Below are 19,425 nucleotides of genomic sequence, written 5' to 3' on the forward strand. Positions count from 1 at the left end.
CTTTGCATGGCACACTCGGCACAAGAGAATAGGAACCGAACGATTTCATATTTTATGAAATTTTTTCGAAATGCGGTCCTGTTTTTATTCCGGCGGTGATGATATTCATTGTCCTCTGCCAATATTCTGAATCATTTCATATTCTGTTCAATTCTTATTCATTTTGAACCCTCAGTACAGGTGCGTCAAGCTGGTGACCCACCCAATGAATTTTGGTATTAAAATGTTTTGAGAATTTTGTGCCCATTTTGTGCTAATTTGTGGCGTAGGTTATGAATTTTGTGAATTTTATTTCTCAGTCAACTCTCTTAATTATGTTACAATTATCGATTATGTTACACTTTATTGGTCAACTCTATTTTTCCGAAAAATTATGTTACAATCTGATAATTCATTCACTACCTTTTATACTGGGTGCTGGGTGAGCTCTAATTTCGTCTGCTGATTCCAAATTAATGGGTCTTGACGATGACAATAATCAACAGGATTTCTTCAGTCTTGAAATTTTCCAGAAAAAACACGTGATGCAACATTCACAATATCAAAATATCCATACAATGCTATTTCCACACTTTTAACCCCACAAATGACAACGCGCTTAACTATTCTATTCTCTATAAGTCCCTTTCAAAACTTTATGAATTTTTAGCTCCAAAATAGGACGTGAGGAAAAGTAATTTCACAGTGACAACCATTTTGAAACCAACTAATCTGATAATTATGTTACATCTGGCAACTTATAATATATATAGATTTCTACGAATATAAATCAATAACAACTTTCCACATGTGGGTCACAGCGTCAAGTTGATGACACACTTGAAAAACTTGAAATATCTTGCAAACGGAACGGGCACAAAATTCGTATTATACGGCACAAATTAGCACAAAATGAGCACAATTCATCGAAAGAATAAAATTTCCTATTTTGCAAATGTGGGTCACAGCGTCAATTTGGTGACACACTTGAAAAACTTGAAATATCTCGAAAACAGAACGGGCACAAAATTCATAACATACGGCACAAATTAGCACAAAATGGGCACAAAATTCCTGAAACATCTTGATACCAAAATTGAATTCAATGGGTTGGTGGGTCATCAACTTCACCACGCACCACGAATTCGTTCGGTTCCGTTTACGTTGTGACAAGTGTGCCATGCAAAGTTATAAATGAATTCCTTAGAATTAATTTTGTTGTTTTTCCTGGCAGTAACAAACTTTCCTAAAGGGATGTGAAAAATATAAATTTCGGAGCTTGAAAGAAAAATCATGATATTCTGAGTAATGTCCTGAAAATATTGATATTTCATGAGCCGTTTGAAAGAGCTTTCTGAAGGGAACAAACCCATCGAAATCGGACCTTTTATTCCAGAGTTATAGCTATCGCAAATTTAGGACCCTGTATCACCGAAACTAATAGCCTCAGGATACAAAACAAGCAATTGTTTTTAAAGGCTTGGATGACCTGCAATCACCATTAGGCTATAGCCAACGACTCATGAAACACCCTGTATGTTATCAGCCTTCAGCATTCATAGCTTCATAGCAAATTTTAACTGAAATTGTGAGCATTGTGTTCTATACAGGGAGTCACATTTAAAAGTGCCCACCTTCAATAATTCAACAACGAATCAGAATTTGTGAAAACACTCGATGGAACTAAATGAAACAGAGATGTTCTAATTGATCTTACCCTCTCCGGGGAATTGATAGTGGAAACAAGCTTTGTATCCCAGATCATGTCCCCCCTGTCATCAAAAATCGACCTTTTTGAGTGTTTTAACAAATTCTGGTTTGTTGTTGAGTTATTGAAGGTGGACACTTTTAAATGAGACAAATAAGGTATTTTACCCCAAGAACCTGTTTACCTGGCGCCCAACTGAATTAAGTGAATTAAGTGAAGTTCATTTCTACGACTCACCCTTCAACGTAGATTATGAGCAGCCGATAAAAAAAGGTGTTTTTATTTTAGCTTGCATGATATTAGATATACTGTATTGACCATGGTGGTATAGTCGTTATTAGTGCCGTGCGGCCAAGAGCAAACACTGTGTATGTAATCGGGTTGATTGGATTATCTGATTTTTTCGCTGATCATTTTTTTTATTGAATTGGTGCTAAATGATGCATCCACCGAACAGGTAGATCGCTGGGATCACATGTATTGATATAAATATCTATAGGACTAAGATCAATTTTTTGGAACGTTTTTATCCTTGATTGAAAATTTAGAACATATTTCGCGAAAAAATATGAATTAATTAATTTTCGTTAATTCTCGTGAGCTAGTTGTCTCAAAGATACATTATCTTGAAAGTATACGTAGTGTTTTTCCTTACTATTGGGATTTATCGAGTGACATCATTATGCCATATTGTGAAAATTACAAAAGAATTATTGAAATTTTTTATCCAGCCAAATATACCTCAAGGATTCTCATCACGTGCATCAAACCTCAGTTATTGATCAGTGCGAATTTTAATGACATATTTATAACAAAATAAACAAACGATACATTCTGGAAGTTGACAATTAATGAAGGTAAATTCAATTCACGCCTATAACGTAGGAGTATACTAGTCATTTTCTTAGTTTCCGTCAAGTTAGAAGTGTAATATGAATAGCCTTGAAATGTTGATTCATCTGAGGAGAGTATGAATTGTGATTTCCTTTCGTTAGTTGAAGAGTATCAGCATGGAAAAACAGAAATTTGCATTGTGCCTCCTGACTTTCTTTTTCTTCCTTCAGATATGTAAGTACCAATACTGTTTGCTCAGTTTTAATGAAATTTTATATCTTATTTATTATAATCACAGTATCCACCTGGAATCATCGAAAAATTGTCATTCCTAGGTTTATTTTCAAGTTTCAGAATGAGTAAATGAAAAACATCAGATTATGAAAATTATGAATATATGAATTAACCGCACTTCATTTTGTTTTTCTCTCCGAAATACTGCTTTCATTTGATGAAAATAACTAGCAGGTATGATTCAAGTTTTCATCTTCCGCTCATTGTTCAATTGCATGTATAGTCCATTCAAGAATGATTGACATCTCGGGTGGCTATGAAAATCGAATTTTGGATGGTATTAGCCCATAAGTCGATATTATGTGGTATTCAGATTGGTATTGAAAAAACAACAGTTATCTATAGACCTATTATATGTGAATCTAAGCACTGGCCAACGATAATTTGAATTTTTTACTGCTGCATATGTTCTCGATTCAATCGTACGAATTGGAAACATTGTATCAATTTTAAAAGCTGATTATTATGCCCTAAATTTGAATATTTCTTCTTTTCGAATAGTTCTCTAATTTATATATGGGTATATATTTCAGTTCTGTGATTGAAATTATAGAAATTTTTGAATCTCTTTTGTGACCAGATATTAAGCTGCGTCTGGAATTTCAAGGACTACTTGGATGTAAATCATTATTGAATGTACTATACATTTCATGGTGTAACATCCCTTTGATTATTTGATGTTCGAAAGTAATTATTTGGATATTGAGAAAATAATGATGAGTTTTTCATATTGAAATATAATGTTATTGTTAAATGTAATTGAACCTAACAGTTTCAGAAGAGCTGAACTCAATACTTTACGCGAAATGCGAAAGATAATTCTGTGATAAATACAGAATTTTATAGAATATAAATATTCGTGATGGGATCTGTCATCAAATTTTGAATTGAATTTGAGGGAGCAGATATATTTCAGGAAAAAATACAAGGTGAAAATGTGAGTTGCGAAGATGTATAAGGGGTCATATCTTGCCAAAAAACAGTGTTCGCTATCCATATAATCTCTTTTTGCGCAGCCCCTGCTTAGATACAGCACCCAAAAGGTGGTACCTGAAAAGACAATATAGGAATTTAAAGAGAATAAAAATTATTCACGGAGATTTCGGTGACGAAATGAACAGACGATATACATCGGTGGAGATATTAAGGGGTGACGCTGAAGGCAACACTCGAAATTACTTTACTGTAAAATTGCAATTTCAAGATATTAACGAATTCATTTCGAATGAGTTTCGGAATAAATACCTGTAGCACACGATTATCGCGGAAGATTCAACAGATGACAGCTCGATAAGAAGTACTGAGTATTGAATTCTGCAATTGATTTATTCGAATAGAAATTGAATGATGAATTCAAAATCAAATAATCAGATTAACAAAAATAGGAGAAAAAGGCTGAATTTGCGGTATTTCAGAATTACTTCCCGGATTTCGCGGCACCAATAGTTGGTCGCAAAGAGTTTGCTTGAGAAGAAACCTGGCGATTCTATACTAGTAGAAAGGGGGTTCAAAAGGAAAGAAAAACACGAACTAACCTTTTCTCTGTACCGGCTTCGTAGTTTTCACCTCGCTGATATGGAAGACACAAAACACTTCACTCAAAGTTGCTCAATATCACTGTGGTTTAACTAATCGATAGATGATTTCATCAAAGAAGACAAATTCTGCGTTAAATGCGGCGATATTACAGAGGATTGCTTCAGCTTTTCGAGAACTATTGGAACAAAATCCGCCAGACAACTTGAACTGCTTGACATGTTCACGATGTAACAAAACCATAATTTTATTTTGTCGCTCAGGATGTTTGTTTTCTGGTCCCAAAGTTTATATTGAAATTCAATACAAGGAATGGAATTCGACGAATTTCACGCCCCTCAATTATAAAACAGAAAACTGTTTTTAAACTGTATTGTCAGTACGTTTTCAGCGCCATCTCATTGTCAAACGTGTTTTCACTCACCAAAATGTAGTCGGTTTTTAGTACTAGAAATATGTAATCTGTAATCTTTGATTAATATTTCACAAGGTTGTACAAGAGTCATTTCGCGGTCTTAATATAATTGTCATCATAAAAATAACTATTTGAGAAAAAAATAATCATGAAATAGTGTGAGTCGTGTAGACTGAACGAATTCACATTGTAGGCGGTTATTGTTCCGTATTCACGGAAATAATCAAGGGTTTGATTTAATAGTCGGGGAGTTTCCGCTGTTATCATGTAGTATATTTCTTTCGCTTTCCGTATTTTATACTGACCAACGACTTGCGCTGAAATTTGGGGTTCACGCATGTAAGCTAAATATGCTTAAAACTATAAAAAAGACCGTATTTTTAGGTGGATCGCTGGAATAAGAAACGAAATCTTGTTAAATCGCCGTAAATACTAATTTGAACTGTGTGAAAACGCATCTAGAACAGTTTTGTGGAATCGCCATCGCAATATCGGACCTCCTCAGGCAGAAATAATGGCCTTTCAACATTCATCATCTTGGACCATGAGGTAGGTGCAGTTCGTTGGCAGCTCGTACATTTCATTGTTAATGAAGCTGTGAAAGGCCCCACATTTTTCTTCATCAGAAACCCAGAGGAGAGGTGCCAACAGTTTTTTTTATCTCTCCAGCAAACAAATGTTATAATGATAATATTTTATAAGAAAGAAAAAATAAATATATATAACACAAAAAACACAAATTTTCGTTAAAATTCTTGAATCACCTCATCAACTGATATCAAATTGACATTATAGGTGAACGCCAATAATTTTTTCATTGCCTTCTCGCTCTCATATATAGAATGTCTCCATTTTATATGCCATCTTCAGTGGGATGTAGAGCAGGGGCGCCTGGAAGAAGGACATTATATGGAAGGCCCACACTATTACTTGACAAGGAATCCCCCCTGGGTGAATTTTTTCGCAGCTATTTACCCTGAATATAGCAATAAGATGAAAGAGTACAAGGTGACCTTGTGATTTTCTTTATGAAAATCACGATCCTGCAGTGCAGAAAACAGTTTTTCCTCCGGCTAGTGTCGGAAAATAATTTTTCCTGCTCCTGTTCAGGACTAAATTACTTTCCTTGACACCGAAGGAAAAAAAAGTTTTCTAACTTTCCGAGTAACTTTCTAGTCATTCGGCCTATGACAATGAAGTGATGGAAAATATTATTTTTCCATAGACATAGAGATATGGACTGTGCCTTCCCTTTCTGTTTATGCATCAAATACAGTCAAAAAAAAGTGACAGAGAGAAACTGAACATCGGGAATGCAGTTATCTTTTTCTAGAATTTTTATTGGTCCGCACTCACCTCTATGTGAACACAAAAGAGACAGGTAATGCCCGACGATCATTTCTCTCTTTCTATAAAAAAGACATTTTTATGCTGACATTTCTCAGTCCATGTCTCTATGTCTATAGATTTTCCATACAGTGTTAGAAAAATTTCCTAGACGATAAGCTTATAATATTGAAACCTCTAGTAATTCCACAAGCGCAAGTATCGATCTCCTTTTCCCTTTATCTTATTTTCCCTACTGCTATATATTGAAGTTTCTGTATTCTATGTTTTTCAACCTAGTACGATAGACGATAAGTTAGGTATATTGAAACCATATATCTATACTTCATTCAACTTTATGTTAGCAGTCGGTTGGCCATAGAAATTTGACACATTTCACTCTGTATAGTACGAAAATGTGGGGTTATGAAGCTTTTCAAAACATTTTTGGGTTTTAAATCAACGCTATGTTGCCCGTTCTACGTAAAAGTTTCTGTTATTACGTATTTTATCACAATGTCGAATCTCTTCGGAAAATATGTGACGAACATAATTGAAGTTTATGCAAACTGATTGAAGGCATACCAAAACCAGTTATTTGCATGGAAAATACAAGAGATCAGTATAATATCATAATATGCACTAGCTTGAGGAGAGTTAATGTTCGTTATCTTCTTTGGCTTACCTCATTTGTAGATTTCAAAAATATTAACCCGAAGATGAAATGCATATGATGCAGTGGTTGGCAATTGGTATCTCCCGAAGGAATTAACAGATAATTACAAGAATGTTAAATTTTTCAATAAAAATCATCTTGCATCAATATAAGTAAAAGGAGTTGAAGGAAGTTTCAAGTTAAGATACAACTTCTCCGTTGAACAAAAATTTCACATGAATAAACAGTAACAGGGCAACTTGCGCGTATTTGTGGCTATTCATCTTAATACATTGATGTAATTATAATATTTAGGTATTTATCAGTACCTTAAGACATTTACATTGTATAGGACAAGTCGAATGAAAAACAGAAAAATCGATTTTAGGGAACTCATTCTCCGATGACATTTATCGAAAATCCTGTAGTTAACTTTTCGCATTAATTCACGAAAACATAAAATTCTGAAATGCCACCACTTTTTTGGGTCTGCCAATAGAAGGAAATTCTTTGTCATCCTCTTCATTCACAATCTTTCTGATTGTGGAAATATTCAGCTGAAATATAAGTAGTTTAGATTCAGATGAAACATTATATAAATTCTCTTACCTTGAATAATATGTTCGCTACCGTCTGACGTATAGTGGATTTTAGAATATCAGGGTATAACTATTTGAATGAGCGGACCTGAATTCTAAATAGCACTTCCTGAAACCCTGTCTCTTTTTTCAATCACTTTCGGCATTTTCGTAATAAAAATTGATATTAGTTGTAGCAACGGCGTTATGACATTAACGACATTTCATGAGTGCCAACCTTACTCCGTTCTAGTTACAAAAACTTGAGCAAATTATTTGATGGCCAACCGACTGCTAAAATAAATTTGAATGAAGTATATTATATTCTATATCGATAATGAGGCATGGAAAAGTGAAGCCAGCCCGTGGGAGGAATCGACTTTTGCGCATGTGCAGAAATATTAAGAATACAAATACCTGATTAGCTCTGTCTCTTGCTGATATATGTTTTTATGAACTGACAGGAATGAAATAATTTTACTACACAACCATCCGAATATTTTCGAACTTAACCTAACAATATTTTGATATTGGTTTGAATCAGGTTCAAACTCAGGTTTTCATTGCGGAGTACTGTATTTTATCGTTTTATATCTAATAATTAGAAGTCAAAATTCATGATACTTCATCATATTGCAACACTAGATGCTCGGATTCATAACAGAAGTGAAATATTATGTGTTTTTCACAGAAAACCTGTGGAGTGCGGAGATCAACAAAAGTGATGTTGAATCAGCAAAATTGTAGGATTTTGAATACATTTTTGTTGGTTGTTTACTATCGTATATTATGTGCATTGTATCTAGATAAGTCTGTTCTTGTCTTGAAATTCAGTTGTGGTCGAGGTAACAATTCTAGTACAATTTATGATCGTTTTTTTCAGCACTGAATTTTGAAACATCTAAATCGACATCTTTATCTATAAAACTCAACTGTAGTTACCAATATCAACCAATTTCTCATCTTCCAAATATTCTTATTGCCCAATTCATTATTGTATGGTGATGCTTTTATTGAAGCATTGCTCTTTTAATGAGCACTCTGTACTTTTATATCTAATATATAAAATTCTCGTGTCATAGTTTTCGTTACCATACTCCTCCGAAACGCCTTGACCGATTTTGATGAAATTTTTTGTGCTTATCCGGTATCTATGAGAATCGGCCAACATCTATTTTTCATCCCCCTAAATGTTAGGGGTAGTCCACACCTAAACTTTTTTTTTATTTTTTTGGCAAAATTTTTAATTTCTATTTTTTTATGATACAACATACAAAAATACATACAATCCTCAATTTTCACCCTTCTACGGTCAACCCTTATTTTTTAATAGCCATTTTAGTAATTTAATCATTAGGATATTATTTATATGGCAAAACAACGTTTGCCGGGTCAGATATCTATGAGAATCGGCCAACATCTATTTTTCATCCCCCTAAATGTTAGGAGTAGTCCACCCCTAAATTTTTTTTTTATTTTTTAGACAAAATTTTTAATTTTTATTTTTTTATGATACATACATAATACAACATACAAAAGGAAATTATTTATATGGCAAAACAACGTTTGCCGGGTCAGCTAGTATAATATAAGTACATGTTACATTAAATGATGACCCAAAAATATTTTTTCTTGAGTATTGAGTAGATTTACAGGAGGGAAATTTCAGGAGGTGAGATAAGTATGATGTGTACACGTACATGCAATATTGAAACTGGTATGAAACAGTAATATAAAACGAACTTTTAATTATGTCACTCTTGAGTTTACTAAGTATGGACAATACCATTCCTATTCGGTACTTAATATTTCACATATCATGATAGTGATACGGTGAACAGTTTTTATATCGGTTTTTTGCACTTATTTGGTTTGATCTCTTTTCGTTGATTTATCTGAAAGTTGAGAAAAGCGGATACATTATCGATGAATTCATTTATTCATGAATTCATTCATTAACTTTCGCCTCATATAAAATTCTTCCCAAAATCTGTACAAGAATTTGAAATAAATCATCCTTCGAATTCATCCAATCATCCAACGTCAAAGATGAAAACAACCTAACCAGTATCTTTATTGTCATTTTCGAATTTCAAATTCGCGCATGCGTACAAGTGGATTCCTTCCAACTATTTGGCTTCCCTTTTTGACGTAGTCTAGAACGCTTGTTATCAATATCAATAATAGATTCAATAAATGATAACGGGAATTTGGAATTTTCAAATAGCGTATAATTCTATAACATCTATAACTTTGCCAACGTTTCGGACATTATTTGTCATTTCTCAAGGCTGCAATATTACAAATATATTAAATCAGGTACTCATCTAGACGAACAGACCTAACTCTCACCTCGTTATAACTCTTAAAAATATAACCTTGGACATGAATTTTGGTTTTGTGTTTTCGATGAAAGGTTAATTGTTCATTGTTTATCTCATCTGTCTTATGTCATCAACAATAATCAGTGAGATGGTAAATCTGTTCATTCCCAACAAGTGATCTTAGCAGTTCACAACACATTAAAAACTATACAAAACATAACATTGTAAAAAACAATAAAAGCTGGCGAAGCACAGAATCTGATTGATAGCATGAATTAACAATGTAAGTTAAAAATTGTAGGCTAAAAGTATCACGGGAATGAAATGGTAAAAAGATGGTGAAAAACACTAAGATGTTGGGTGTCTTCTCTGAAATTCACAGTATTGTGTCTTTTGATGTTAATCGTTTCATTTATCAGCCTTCTGTTGTAGTGTGGCTCAATGTCCAAAATGTTGACATCCTCAAAATTGAACTTGTGTCCTTCCATGTGCGTGTGTACTGTTAGTGCTGTTTTATGTGTGTTGTCAAGTTTTTTAGTGTCGTACATGTTCTGTTTTACTCTATCTTTCAAAGGTTGTTTTGTCTGACCAATGCAGCATTTCTCGCAGTTATGGCAATTAATTTTGTACACCACCTCTGATCTGTCTTTAATGGGTGTTCTGTCTTTTAACCTTGTAAAATATTTCCTCTTGTTGTCCATTATAATGTAGAAAGCTGCCGTGCAGTTGTATTCATAGAATATTTCGCTGATTTTGTATGACAATGACGGGTAAAAAACAAAAATTTTCTGTGTTCTACTGTTTCGTTGTTTTGTTTATTTCTTGTCTGATTAGTTGTAGTACTTGCCTGATTTCTGTGGTATATGTTGATGCATGTGTGGTGTAGTTGTTTTGTTTGAGGATTTGGATGATCTTTTTCATATTTATCGATATATTTATCGTCACTCAAACATATTGCTCTGTTGATCAGGTTTATGGCTACGTTTTTCTTCTGTGAGGCACTGTGATTGGAATAAAAGTTGATGCACCTTCCTGAGTTGGTTAGTTTTGTATACCAGTTTGTTATCAATTTGTTGTGTTCTCTGATAACAGTTATGTCTAAAAAGGAAATTCTACAGTTCTTTTCTTCTTCAATTGTGAAATTGATTTTCGGGTGAAATGAATTGAAAACGTTTAACGTTGTTTCAACTTCGTCTTCTGGCACGAATTGAATGTGAAATAACCACACTCGAAGCATAAGTCCACCATCTTTAAAAAATTATTCTTTCCTAAATTTTTCATGTAGTGCCATTGGATGGTTATGGTATCCATAACTAACTGTTTCAGTATATTTGTGTACAGCGAAACATCTAGAGATAATAGTTTATAATTATTTGGCACTATTATGACTTTGAGCTCTTTAACTAAAGCGAATGAATTTTTTACATTAAAATTGGAAGTGGATAATACACTGTTCAGAACGTTATGCAAAAACTTTCCAATTTTTTAGCTCGGTGATCCAATGCAACATACTACTGGTCGTAAGGATATACTAGGTTTGTGTACCTTTCTGAGGAAGTAAATTTTGGGAACCACGCTGTTGTGTGAAATGAGAGATTTATATTCTGATTCTGATATGTTCGAATTATTCTTCAAGACTTTTAAGAAATTGTTAATTTTGTTCGGTATTGTTTTAGTGGGATCTGATATTAATCTTTTGTATGTTACTTCAACGTTCAACATTTTTTCCGCTTCTATGTTGTAATCTCTGCGGTATATAAGGACCGTATAGTGTTTCCTTTGTCTGAGTTGCCAAGTATAATTTCGGGGTTTTCTCTGATGAATCTGGAAGTTTTCTGGTAGTGTTTTTTGAGTGGATCTTTAGGTGGTTTATTTATGTTCATAAAATTCTTGTTGTCTTCAACGCATCTATTCCGAATTAGGTTTCTCTCCTCTTTATTGTCACTGATGGTCTGTGAGAAGTGTTCTACGGGAATGTTCCGATATTGCTGGTTTTACTGGCCAGCAATTGAATAACAATAGAACTCGAACGACTGGGCCAATAGGCATCGTCTCTGAAATACTGACAGTACTGTTCAGGAATATCGGAACAGACGATATATCTTTAATCATCTGTAGTGGTACGTTCCATGGGATGATTCCATGTTTTGGCCCAAGTCCAAGAACCAATTTGACATCTTCAGGTATTGTGATGTTTGTGAAATTCTTTATTGATTGTTCCATTCTCGTGATATTTACGGTTTGTTTTTGATCTCTGATTAATTTGTTCGATTTATTTATGTTCCTATTCTTGATGTCCTGGAAGTTTCTTTGGAAGGTTTTCTCTGCCATTGTAGTGATAACATTGAACATGTCTGTGCTTACTATATTTCTTACTTCTCGTTTTATTCTCTAGATTTTCTCCTTTATTTGGTCTTTGCTCCAGATAGATATTTTGATTTCTACATCTAATATAGTTTTTCGGAATTTTCTTAAGCTTTTTTCTACTAGGTGTGTGAATGGATGGTTCTCCAACTGCAATGTGTAAACATGTTGGATGGTATTGATTATGTGCTGTGAAAAAACTTCCTCTGATCTGCACTGTAGCAAGAATATTACTCTATTGCTCATTGATGCCAACTTTCTGCTGAAATTGATCATATCTTTACAACGTGAGCATGTATCATTACCATAATTTCGTTTGATCTCGTTGAATAATCCCCCCGGTAGTGAAATTAGTTGAGTGATCGCATCCATATTCAGTATATTCAATGAATGATAACGGGAATTTGGAATTTCCAAAAGGCGTATAATTCTAAAACATCTATATATAGATATATCATTGAAACCACCAGTACTTCCACAAGCGCACGAATCGATTTCCTTTTCTCTTTATCTTCTTTTCCCTACTGTTATATATTGACGTTTCTGTATTCTATGTTTTTCAAGCTACAAACTACAGGTCCGATAAAAATGAAACATATGTAATATAATATACAGTTTCAACGAGATCATTTGGCATCTACTTTCAATCCGAAATAAATCATACGGAAATATCTGTTTAGTCATATTATTGAAAACTTCAAGATCCATCAGTGAAATACACTACACCTATACTCCATTCACATTTATTTTATCAGTCGGTTGGCCATGAAATAATTTTCTCAAGTTTTTGTAACTAGAACGGAGTAAGGTTGGATCTCATGAAATGTCGTTGATGTCATAACGCCGTTGCCATAACTAATATCAATTCTTATTACGAAAATGCCAAAAATGATTGAAAAAAGAGACACAGGGCTTCAGGAAGTGCTATTTAGAATTCAGGTCCGCTCATTCAAATAGTTATACCCTGATATTCTAAAATCCACAATACGTCAGACGGTAGCGAACGTATTCAATGTAAGAGAATTTATACATATAATGTTTCATCTAAATCTAACTGACTTATATTTTAGCTAAATATTTCCACAATCAGAAAGATTGTGAATGAAGAGGATGACAAAGAATTTCCTTCTATTAGGAGACCCAAAAAAGTGGTGGCATTTGAGAATTTTATGTTTGAGTAAATTAATGCAAAAAGTTTACTAGAGGATTTTCGATGAATTTGTTTCTTATGACTATTAAAAAATCAAAAGAATTCATCGTAGAATAAGTTCCCGAAAATTGATTTTTCCATTTTTCATTTGAATTGTCCTATAAATGTCTATAAATGTCTTAAAGTACCAATAAATACCTAATTATTATTATATCAATGTATTAAGATGAACAGCCACAAATACGCGCCAGTTGTCCTGTTAATTGTTTATTCATGTGAAAATTTTTGTTCAAAGGAGAAGTTCATTTTGACTTGAAACTTCCCATAATTCCTTTCACTTATATTGATGCGACATGATTTATGTTGAAGAATTTAACATTCTTGTAATTTTCTGTTAATTCCTTCGGGAGGTACCCATTCCCAACCACTGCGTCATATGCATTTCATCTTTCATATTTTCAAACTTTAGCCAAAGAAGATAACGAACATTAAGTCCCCTCAAGCTAGTGCATATTATGATATTATACTGATCTCTTGTATTTTCCATGCAAATAACTGGATTTGGTATGCCTTCAATCAGTTTTTATAAACTTCAATTATATTCGTCACGTATTTTCCTAAGAGATTCGACATTCTGTAATAACAGAAACTTCTACGTAGAACGGGCAACATAAACCCAAAAATGTTTTGACAAGCTTCATCACCCCACATTTTCGTACTATAAAGAGTGAAATGTGTCAAATTTCCATGGCCAACCGAGTGCTAAAATAAAAGTGAATGGAGTAAACCTTACTTTAAGTCGAGTAGGTGAACATTGGTAACAAAATGGTCAATTTCCGATCTATGACCTATTTTGTTGGAACAGAAGTAATCGGGTGAAAATTAAAATTGCCGACAACGCCTTATCGACATCGATAAGTTGTCGATAGATCGTGATTAAGCTGTTAATTCATTGGATTTTTACGCAATCATAAGACTTGGACAAAAATGTTGTTGATAACAGTTGTATATATGTCATGTGATGAAGAAGGAATTGAAGAAATAATTATTTTCTATTATGGTCCTGAATTTCATCCATGAATTGATTTTGTCAATAAAATGTGGTAACTCTCATAAGTAAATATTTCAGGTTCATCGGAGCTGACTTTCAAATATCTGACTCTATACAATAAAGAGGGCCGATTGATGAAGAAAGAGGATCTTCAGAAGGACAGCGTGAACGTTTTGAAACCCATAACCGTGGTCATCAATGGTCTTAGCAGCACAGACAATGCTTGGGTGAACGCACTTATGGACGAATATCTTGAAAAACAGGTGCATAATGTTTTTCTCTTGGAACTTGAAGACCACGAGGAAGTTATGAAGAATGACACATTCATCTCCAATGAAATTACAGAATTTTTGAATGAGATATATAACAGAACTGGAGAGGAATATCTTCACTGGCATATAATCGGAATCACTAGTTCTGGATTTTATACGGCGATAGATGTTGGTCGAAAAATGTTTAGTAAGTGCACTCAATAGCTTGGGTTATATTTTTAATGTCTCGAATCTTCTACTCATAATCCAGGATTACTGCATGAATCGGGGAGAGAACAATTCCATAAAAAATCTGATTCTATCAATGTCGTCAATATTGAATTATTCAATTCTCGATTTTTTTTTTTCAATTTTGTGATGGGTGATAAAAAGTCACAAAATTGGTAGTTATTTCTGAGGTTCGGATTAGGCGATTTGAATGTTACTTGTAGTTATGTCATCTGAAGTTGCCGTTGTATTTTAGCGTTAGGTTAGGAGGGGTAGTGATATGACGTCATATCCTACGTCATTGGTATTTACCGCAAATATCCCACCTCGTGAACAGAGTTAAAGCGGTGACAAGGGACTGTTTAATTGTCACAATGTATTCGAACATTTGACATGCCTCAGTGAATATTTCAATCTTTCTCGTAACTTATGTAAATAATCATTTACATTTCTGAACTAGGTGGGACTTTAGAGTTAGGTACTAGTTTTCCGTTTATAATGTTTATATTTTAGTATTTTTATATTATAGTAGTATGTAACCATTGGACATATTCTCTTGTAAGGAGGAGTGGTTTTGGTACCAAGGCAACTGTTAGAAAAAGATCAACAATCTATCGTCTACTCATTAAATTTCGAACCAATATGCGGTTCTCCTTCAGGAGGATCCGACCAGATATTGTTTGTTGACAAGGGCAGCTATAAAAAGTCCTCCCACTCATAAAAATCTATTAATTATTCCGAACGATTATTGTCTTACTTTCTTCGGCAAATAACTATTTCACTATATTCTCTATACTATCAAATTCTATTGAAATTTAAATGAAACTGCTCACTCGTTTCATTTCATTTTATTCGCGTTTAATTGTCGAATGTATGACAGGCTTGAATGGAAAATAGACGTGATCGAAGAAAAATCGTATCTGTTTATTTATATTGTATTCAAAGTGCTATTCTGTATAGTTCTATCGCTGGTATACTTTGAAGAACGAACGAACTTATGGAATTCGGGGAATCTGGTGAGATATGAAGAATGAACCAGTGGAATTCAAGAAATGCTTTCTCGGAGGAACTGGATGAGCCGCCAATATACCATTCGTTCATCAAAGAATTTTGATCTCCGGCAGTGTATATAAGTCTGTTTTTCCAATTTCGACTCATCTCGATGAATGTTCTCTATAACAAGAATCAAGAATAAAAAGCCAATTACAGGGATCAACTAAAGCTTCTAACAATACTTTCAAATTGAATCTTTTGAGTTCATATGTCAGGGACGTGACACAAACAAAAGTAGTTCTTTATACTTGATTCTTATGTTATAGAAAACATTCATCGAGACTAGTCCAAATTAGAAAAACAGAAATATAAATTGTGAATAAGAAGCTAATTAAACAGAGATCAACTAATAGTTATTTGATAAAGTAGGTTTTTAATGAGAGCGATCAATGATTGAAATATTTGCATGAACGTTAATGTTCGAGATCATTAATCGCCCAATTAAAAAACGAGTTGATTAGAATTTTTTTTCGTCAACCTTTTTTCGAACTGAAATGATTAATTCTTGAAAAAAATTTTTTTTTTTTAACATCTTCACGAATTTGACATGTTATATAATACAATTTCTGTGATCACTTCGGAATACTATTGCTATTTATACTATTATATATCATATGCCATCTGTGTATCTTCTCCATTACTCTTTTTTTCGGTCTATATATACAGGTTTACATATATGTTGGGGCTATTTCGTGGTTTCCCCAATAGTATGTATTTGTTTACCTAGTCATTTATACCTAATAAAGATTGTGGGACAAATAGGCTTTTCTCCTCGTTCATGGTGAACCACTCACATTTATCAATCTCATATCTAAAAGGAAGTATATATAGTGCATTCATTAAATCAGTTTCTATTTCCACAGATAACTAAGATGTTTAAGAGATCCATAAATTCAGAAAATTTGACAGCCGTCAAATGCTCATCGCTGGACGATTTTGAAGCCAATAAATGTGCAAATAATAACAGAGTGTTGTTCGGAGACAACATGCCAAATAACGCTGATGGTATATATGTCTTGAAAAATGAGTGAAAGCAATCTAAAATAATTTTTATATTACATATATGCTAATACTAATATTTTCTTTGTATTGAATTTTTGTATCATAATCAAAAAATAAAATGAAACAAAAATCCAACCATATTTGCAGGAATATATTCGAAGAAAATTATTCAAATCACTGAAAATGAAACAGTTTCACCTCAAAAGCTGAAGAACATCATACAAATTATAAAAGAATATTCACACCATAAGCTTGATGGGGTCTTCAGTAAAGCACCGCTACCGCTCGGGTGCAAACACGTCCTCGACTGGTAAATGTTACTTACATCCCTTAAAGTATAAATAACTCTTTTCTTAGTACATAAATTAAAGTGGTGTAGATAGGAAACTCTCACAATATTTTGAAACATTGTTCACCGCGACTTCTGGTGGACTGGGGTGAAGCTTGAGTAGATTTGGTTTTGACAAAAAAGCTGTGTGTTGTCAAACAAAAAGAACGAGTACGATTTCTGTGTTTTCAGTCTATTCTCCATACATGCAGGAAATTCGAATTGTCCATGTGAACGCAAGAAAACTACTTGACAATTTATTCGTATCAAATAATATAAACACCAATGTACTGGTATTTAGTTCAGATGAAATATCAGTAGTTTAGTATTTTCATGATACGAATAAATTACCACAGTAATATTCTCTTATTCGCATACTTTTCAAAGTAAAAACCGATTAATGCAAAGGAAAAAATAAGGATAATATGGCTTCGTTTATTGTATTATTTTATTGATTGTATGGATCAACAAGTAATAAAATATAATTCATGAAGGTTTATTTTTTCGTTTATACCAGGAGTCCAGTCTTAAATTTGAACCATTTCAGTAGGTATATGATAGTAACTTCCACGTAGAATTACGCCTTCTCCAGCACGGGAATGAAATTTTTTTTAATCGGATATCCCGAAATATAGTTTGATATTTTCCTTTTCAACAGTGTACCTGCTAGTATGTGATACTGTTGTTCCTACCTTCAGACACCCTTTTGATATTTACTTGTTCCGATACCTATTGATCAACAGTTGAAAAATATTAAAATTTAGTCATTTCATAAGTGATCAGTGGTATGATCGTTCGTTACAACTTCAATATATCGAATGTTCCATTTGAAAATGCAATTCAATAGGTAAACATAAAACAGTTAACTAAAAATATTCTTCATTTCCTGAAGGGGATGAAAAAAACTTGACAAATATATAGGAATAATAACTCACTGCTTAAACTAGGACATATAAAATATTTTCAAACATTCGAATTCAAAAAGATTAATCTTCAAAATTTCAAATGACAGAACAAACTTCTTTCCTTGTCCTGTGAATGAAGTTGAAGGAGATCTACTTTTTCCAGCGTCATCTATTTACTGTATATTAATTTATTTATTTACCCAATCCAATCCGGTACCCAATCCAAAATACTCGATTCATATTTTTTTTTCTATCCTGTTGTAGAGTGTGAAGTATTGGACACTATAAAATCACTTAAGAGCAAAATGAGTAGTGGAGTTGATTCTATTTCTTCTCGTATCTTGAAGCTGATTAGTGTGGATATTGCTCCACATTTAGTCCATCTGATTAATCTTTCTATAAGCTGTGGCGTTTTCCCTCACCTCCTCAAAAGGGCTGTAGTCGTTCCCATTTACAAAAATAACTCTGCATATGATGTAGCAAACTACAGACCAATTTCCATCCTAAGTGTTTTTTCTAAGGTTTTTGAGCGAATTGTGTTCGATAGAATGATGAACTATTTGAACAAATATCATATACTTGATACCTCTCAGCATGGGTTTCGATCAGGTCGCTCAACTCAGTCAGCAGCACTTTACTTTGTTGAATTCGTGTATGAGTATCTCGATGATGGCCAGTTCGTCGCGGGGTTATTTTTTGACCTCTCGAGGGCATTCGACAGTCTTTCTTTTCAAGTTCTTCTTGACAAGTGCTACAATTTGGGTTTTAGAGGTGTGTTTCTTAACAAGAACTATCAAGTTATCTTAAGGGTCGAACAATGTCCGTCAAGGTGGCTGATTTCATTTCAACCGAACGAGAGTTGAACCTTGGAGTCCCACAAGGTTCCGTTCTGGGACCACTCCTTTTCCTACTATTCATTAATGACTTACCTGACTATCTGAGAAAGATGATGGCTAATTCATCTAATTTCTCAGTTCTACTTCCGCTAATCAAGTTCATCAGAATACTTTTGTTTCCTGACGATACCTCTATGTTGGTAACTGCTCGTACTTTTGATGACCTTCAGGAACTGTGTTGTAAGTTGGTGAAATGCTTGGTTGAGTGGTGTCGTTCAAATTCACTCATAATAAACATTGAGAAAACACAATGTGTTCATTTCACTCTGAGGGGTCGTGAGCGAGTTATAGTTATACGTCATATGGATGACATCATTTCGTCGCGCATCACTCAAAATTTCTTGGTATTTACATCGATTCCAATCTAAGATGGGTTGCACATGTCGATTCCATTTGTAAGAAACTAAATAGTTCTTACTATGCAATAAGCAGGGTCAAAAACTCACTTCCTATAAGCGCTATTGTCAACATATATTATAGTCTTGTTTGGAGCCACCTTTCCTATAATATTATGCTCTGGGGAAACTCCACTGATGTTGATAGGGTAT

General features: G+C 33.7%; 2 protein-coding genes across 3 annotated transcripts in view; one reads left to right on the forward strand and one right to left on the reverse strand.

Moving 5' to 3' along the window:
• The window catches only part of LOC123318930 (C3 and PZP-like alpha-2-macroglobulin domain-containing protein 8), a 1,198,665-nt gene that overhangs the window by 930,712 nt on the left and 248,528 nt on the right, over nt 1–19,425 (reverse strand). The gene's annotated exons all lie outside the window — the stretch shown is intronic.
• LOC123318936 lies at nt 2,581–14,705 on the forward strand. The gene is made up of 2 exons (XM_044905723.1): nt 2,581–2,755; nt 14,293–14,705. The coding sequence occupies exons 1-2, from the start codon at nt 2,698–2,700 to the stop codon at nt 14,688–14,690; spliced, it is 456 nt and encodes a 151-aa protein (XP_044761658.1). The 5' UTR covers nt 2,581–2,697; the 3' UTR covers nt 14,691–14,705.

This window comes from Coccinella septempunctata, chromosome 8 (assembly GCF_907165205.1).
Source record: "Coccinella septempunctata chromosome 8, icCocSept1.1, whole genome shotgun sequence".
In the NCBI taxonomy this organism is placed as follows: Eukaryota; Metazoa; Arthropoda; class Insecta; order Coleoptera; family Coccinellidae; genus Coccinella; species Coccinella septempunctata.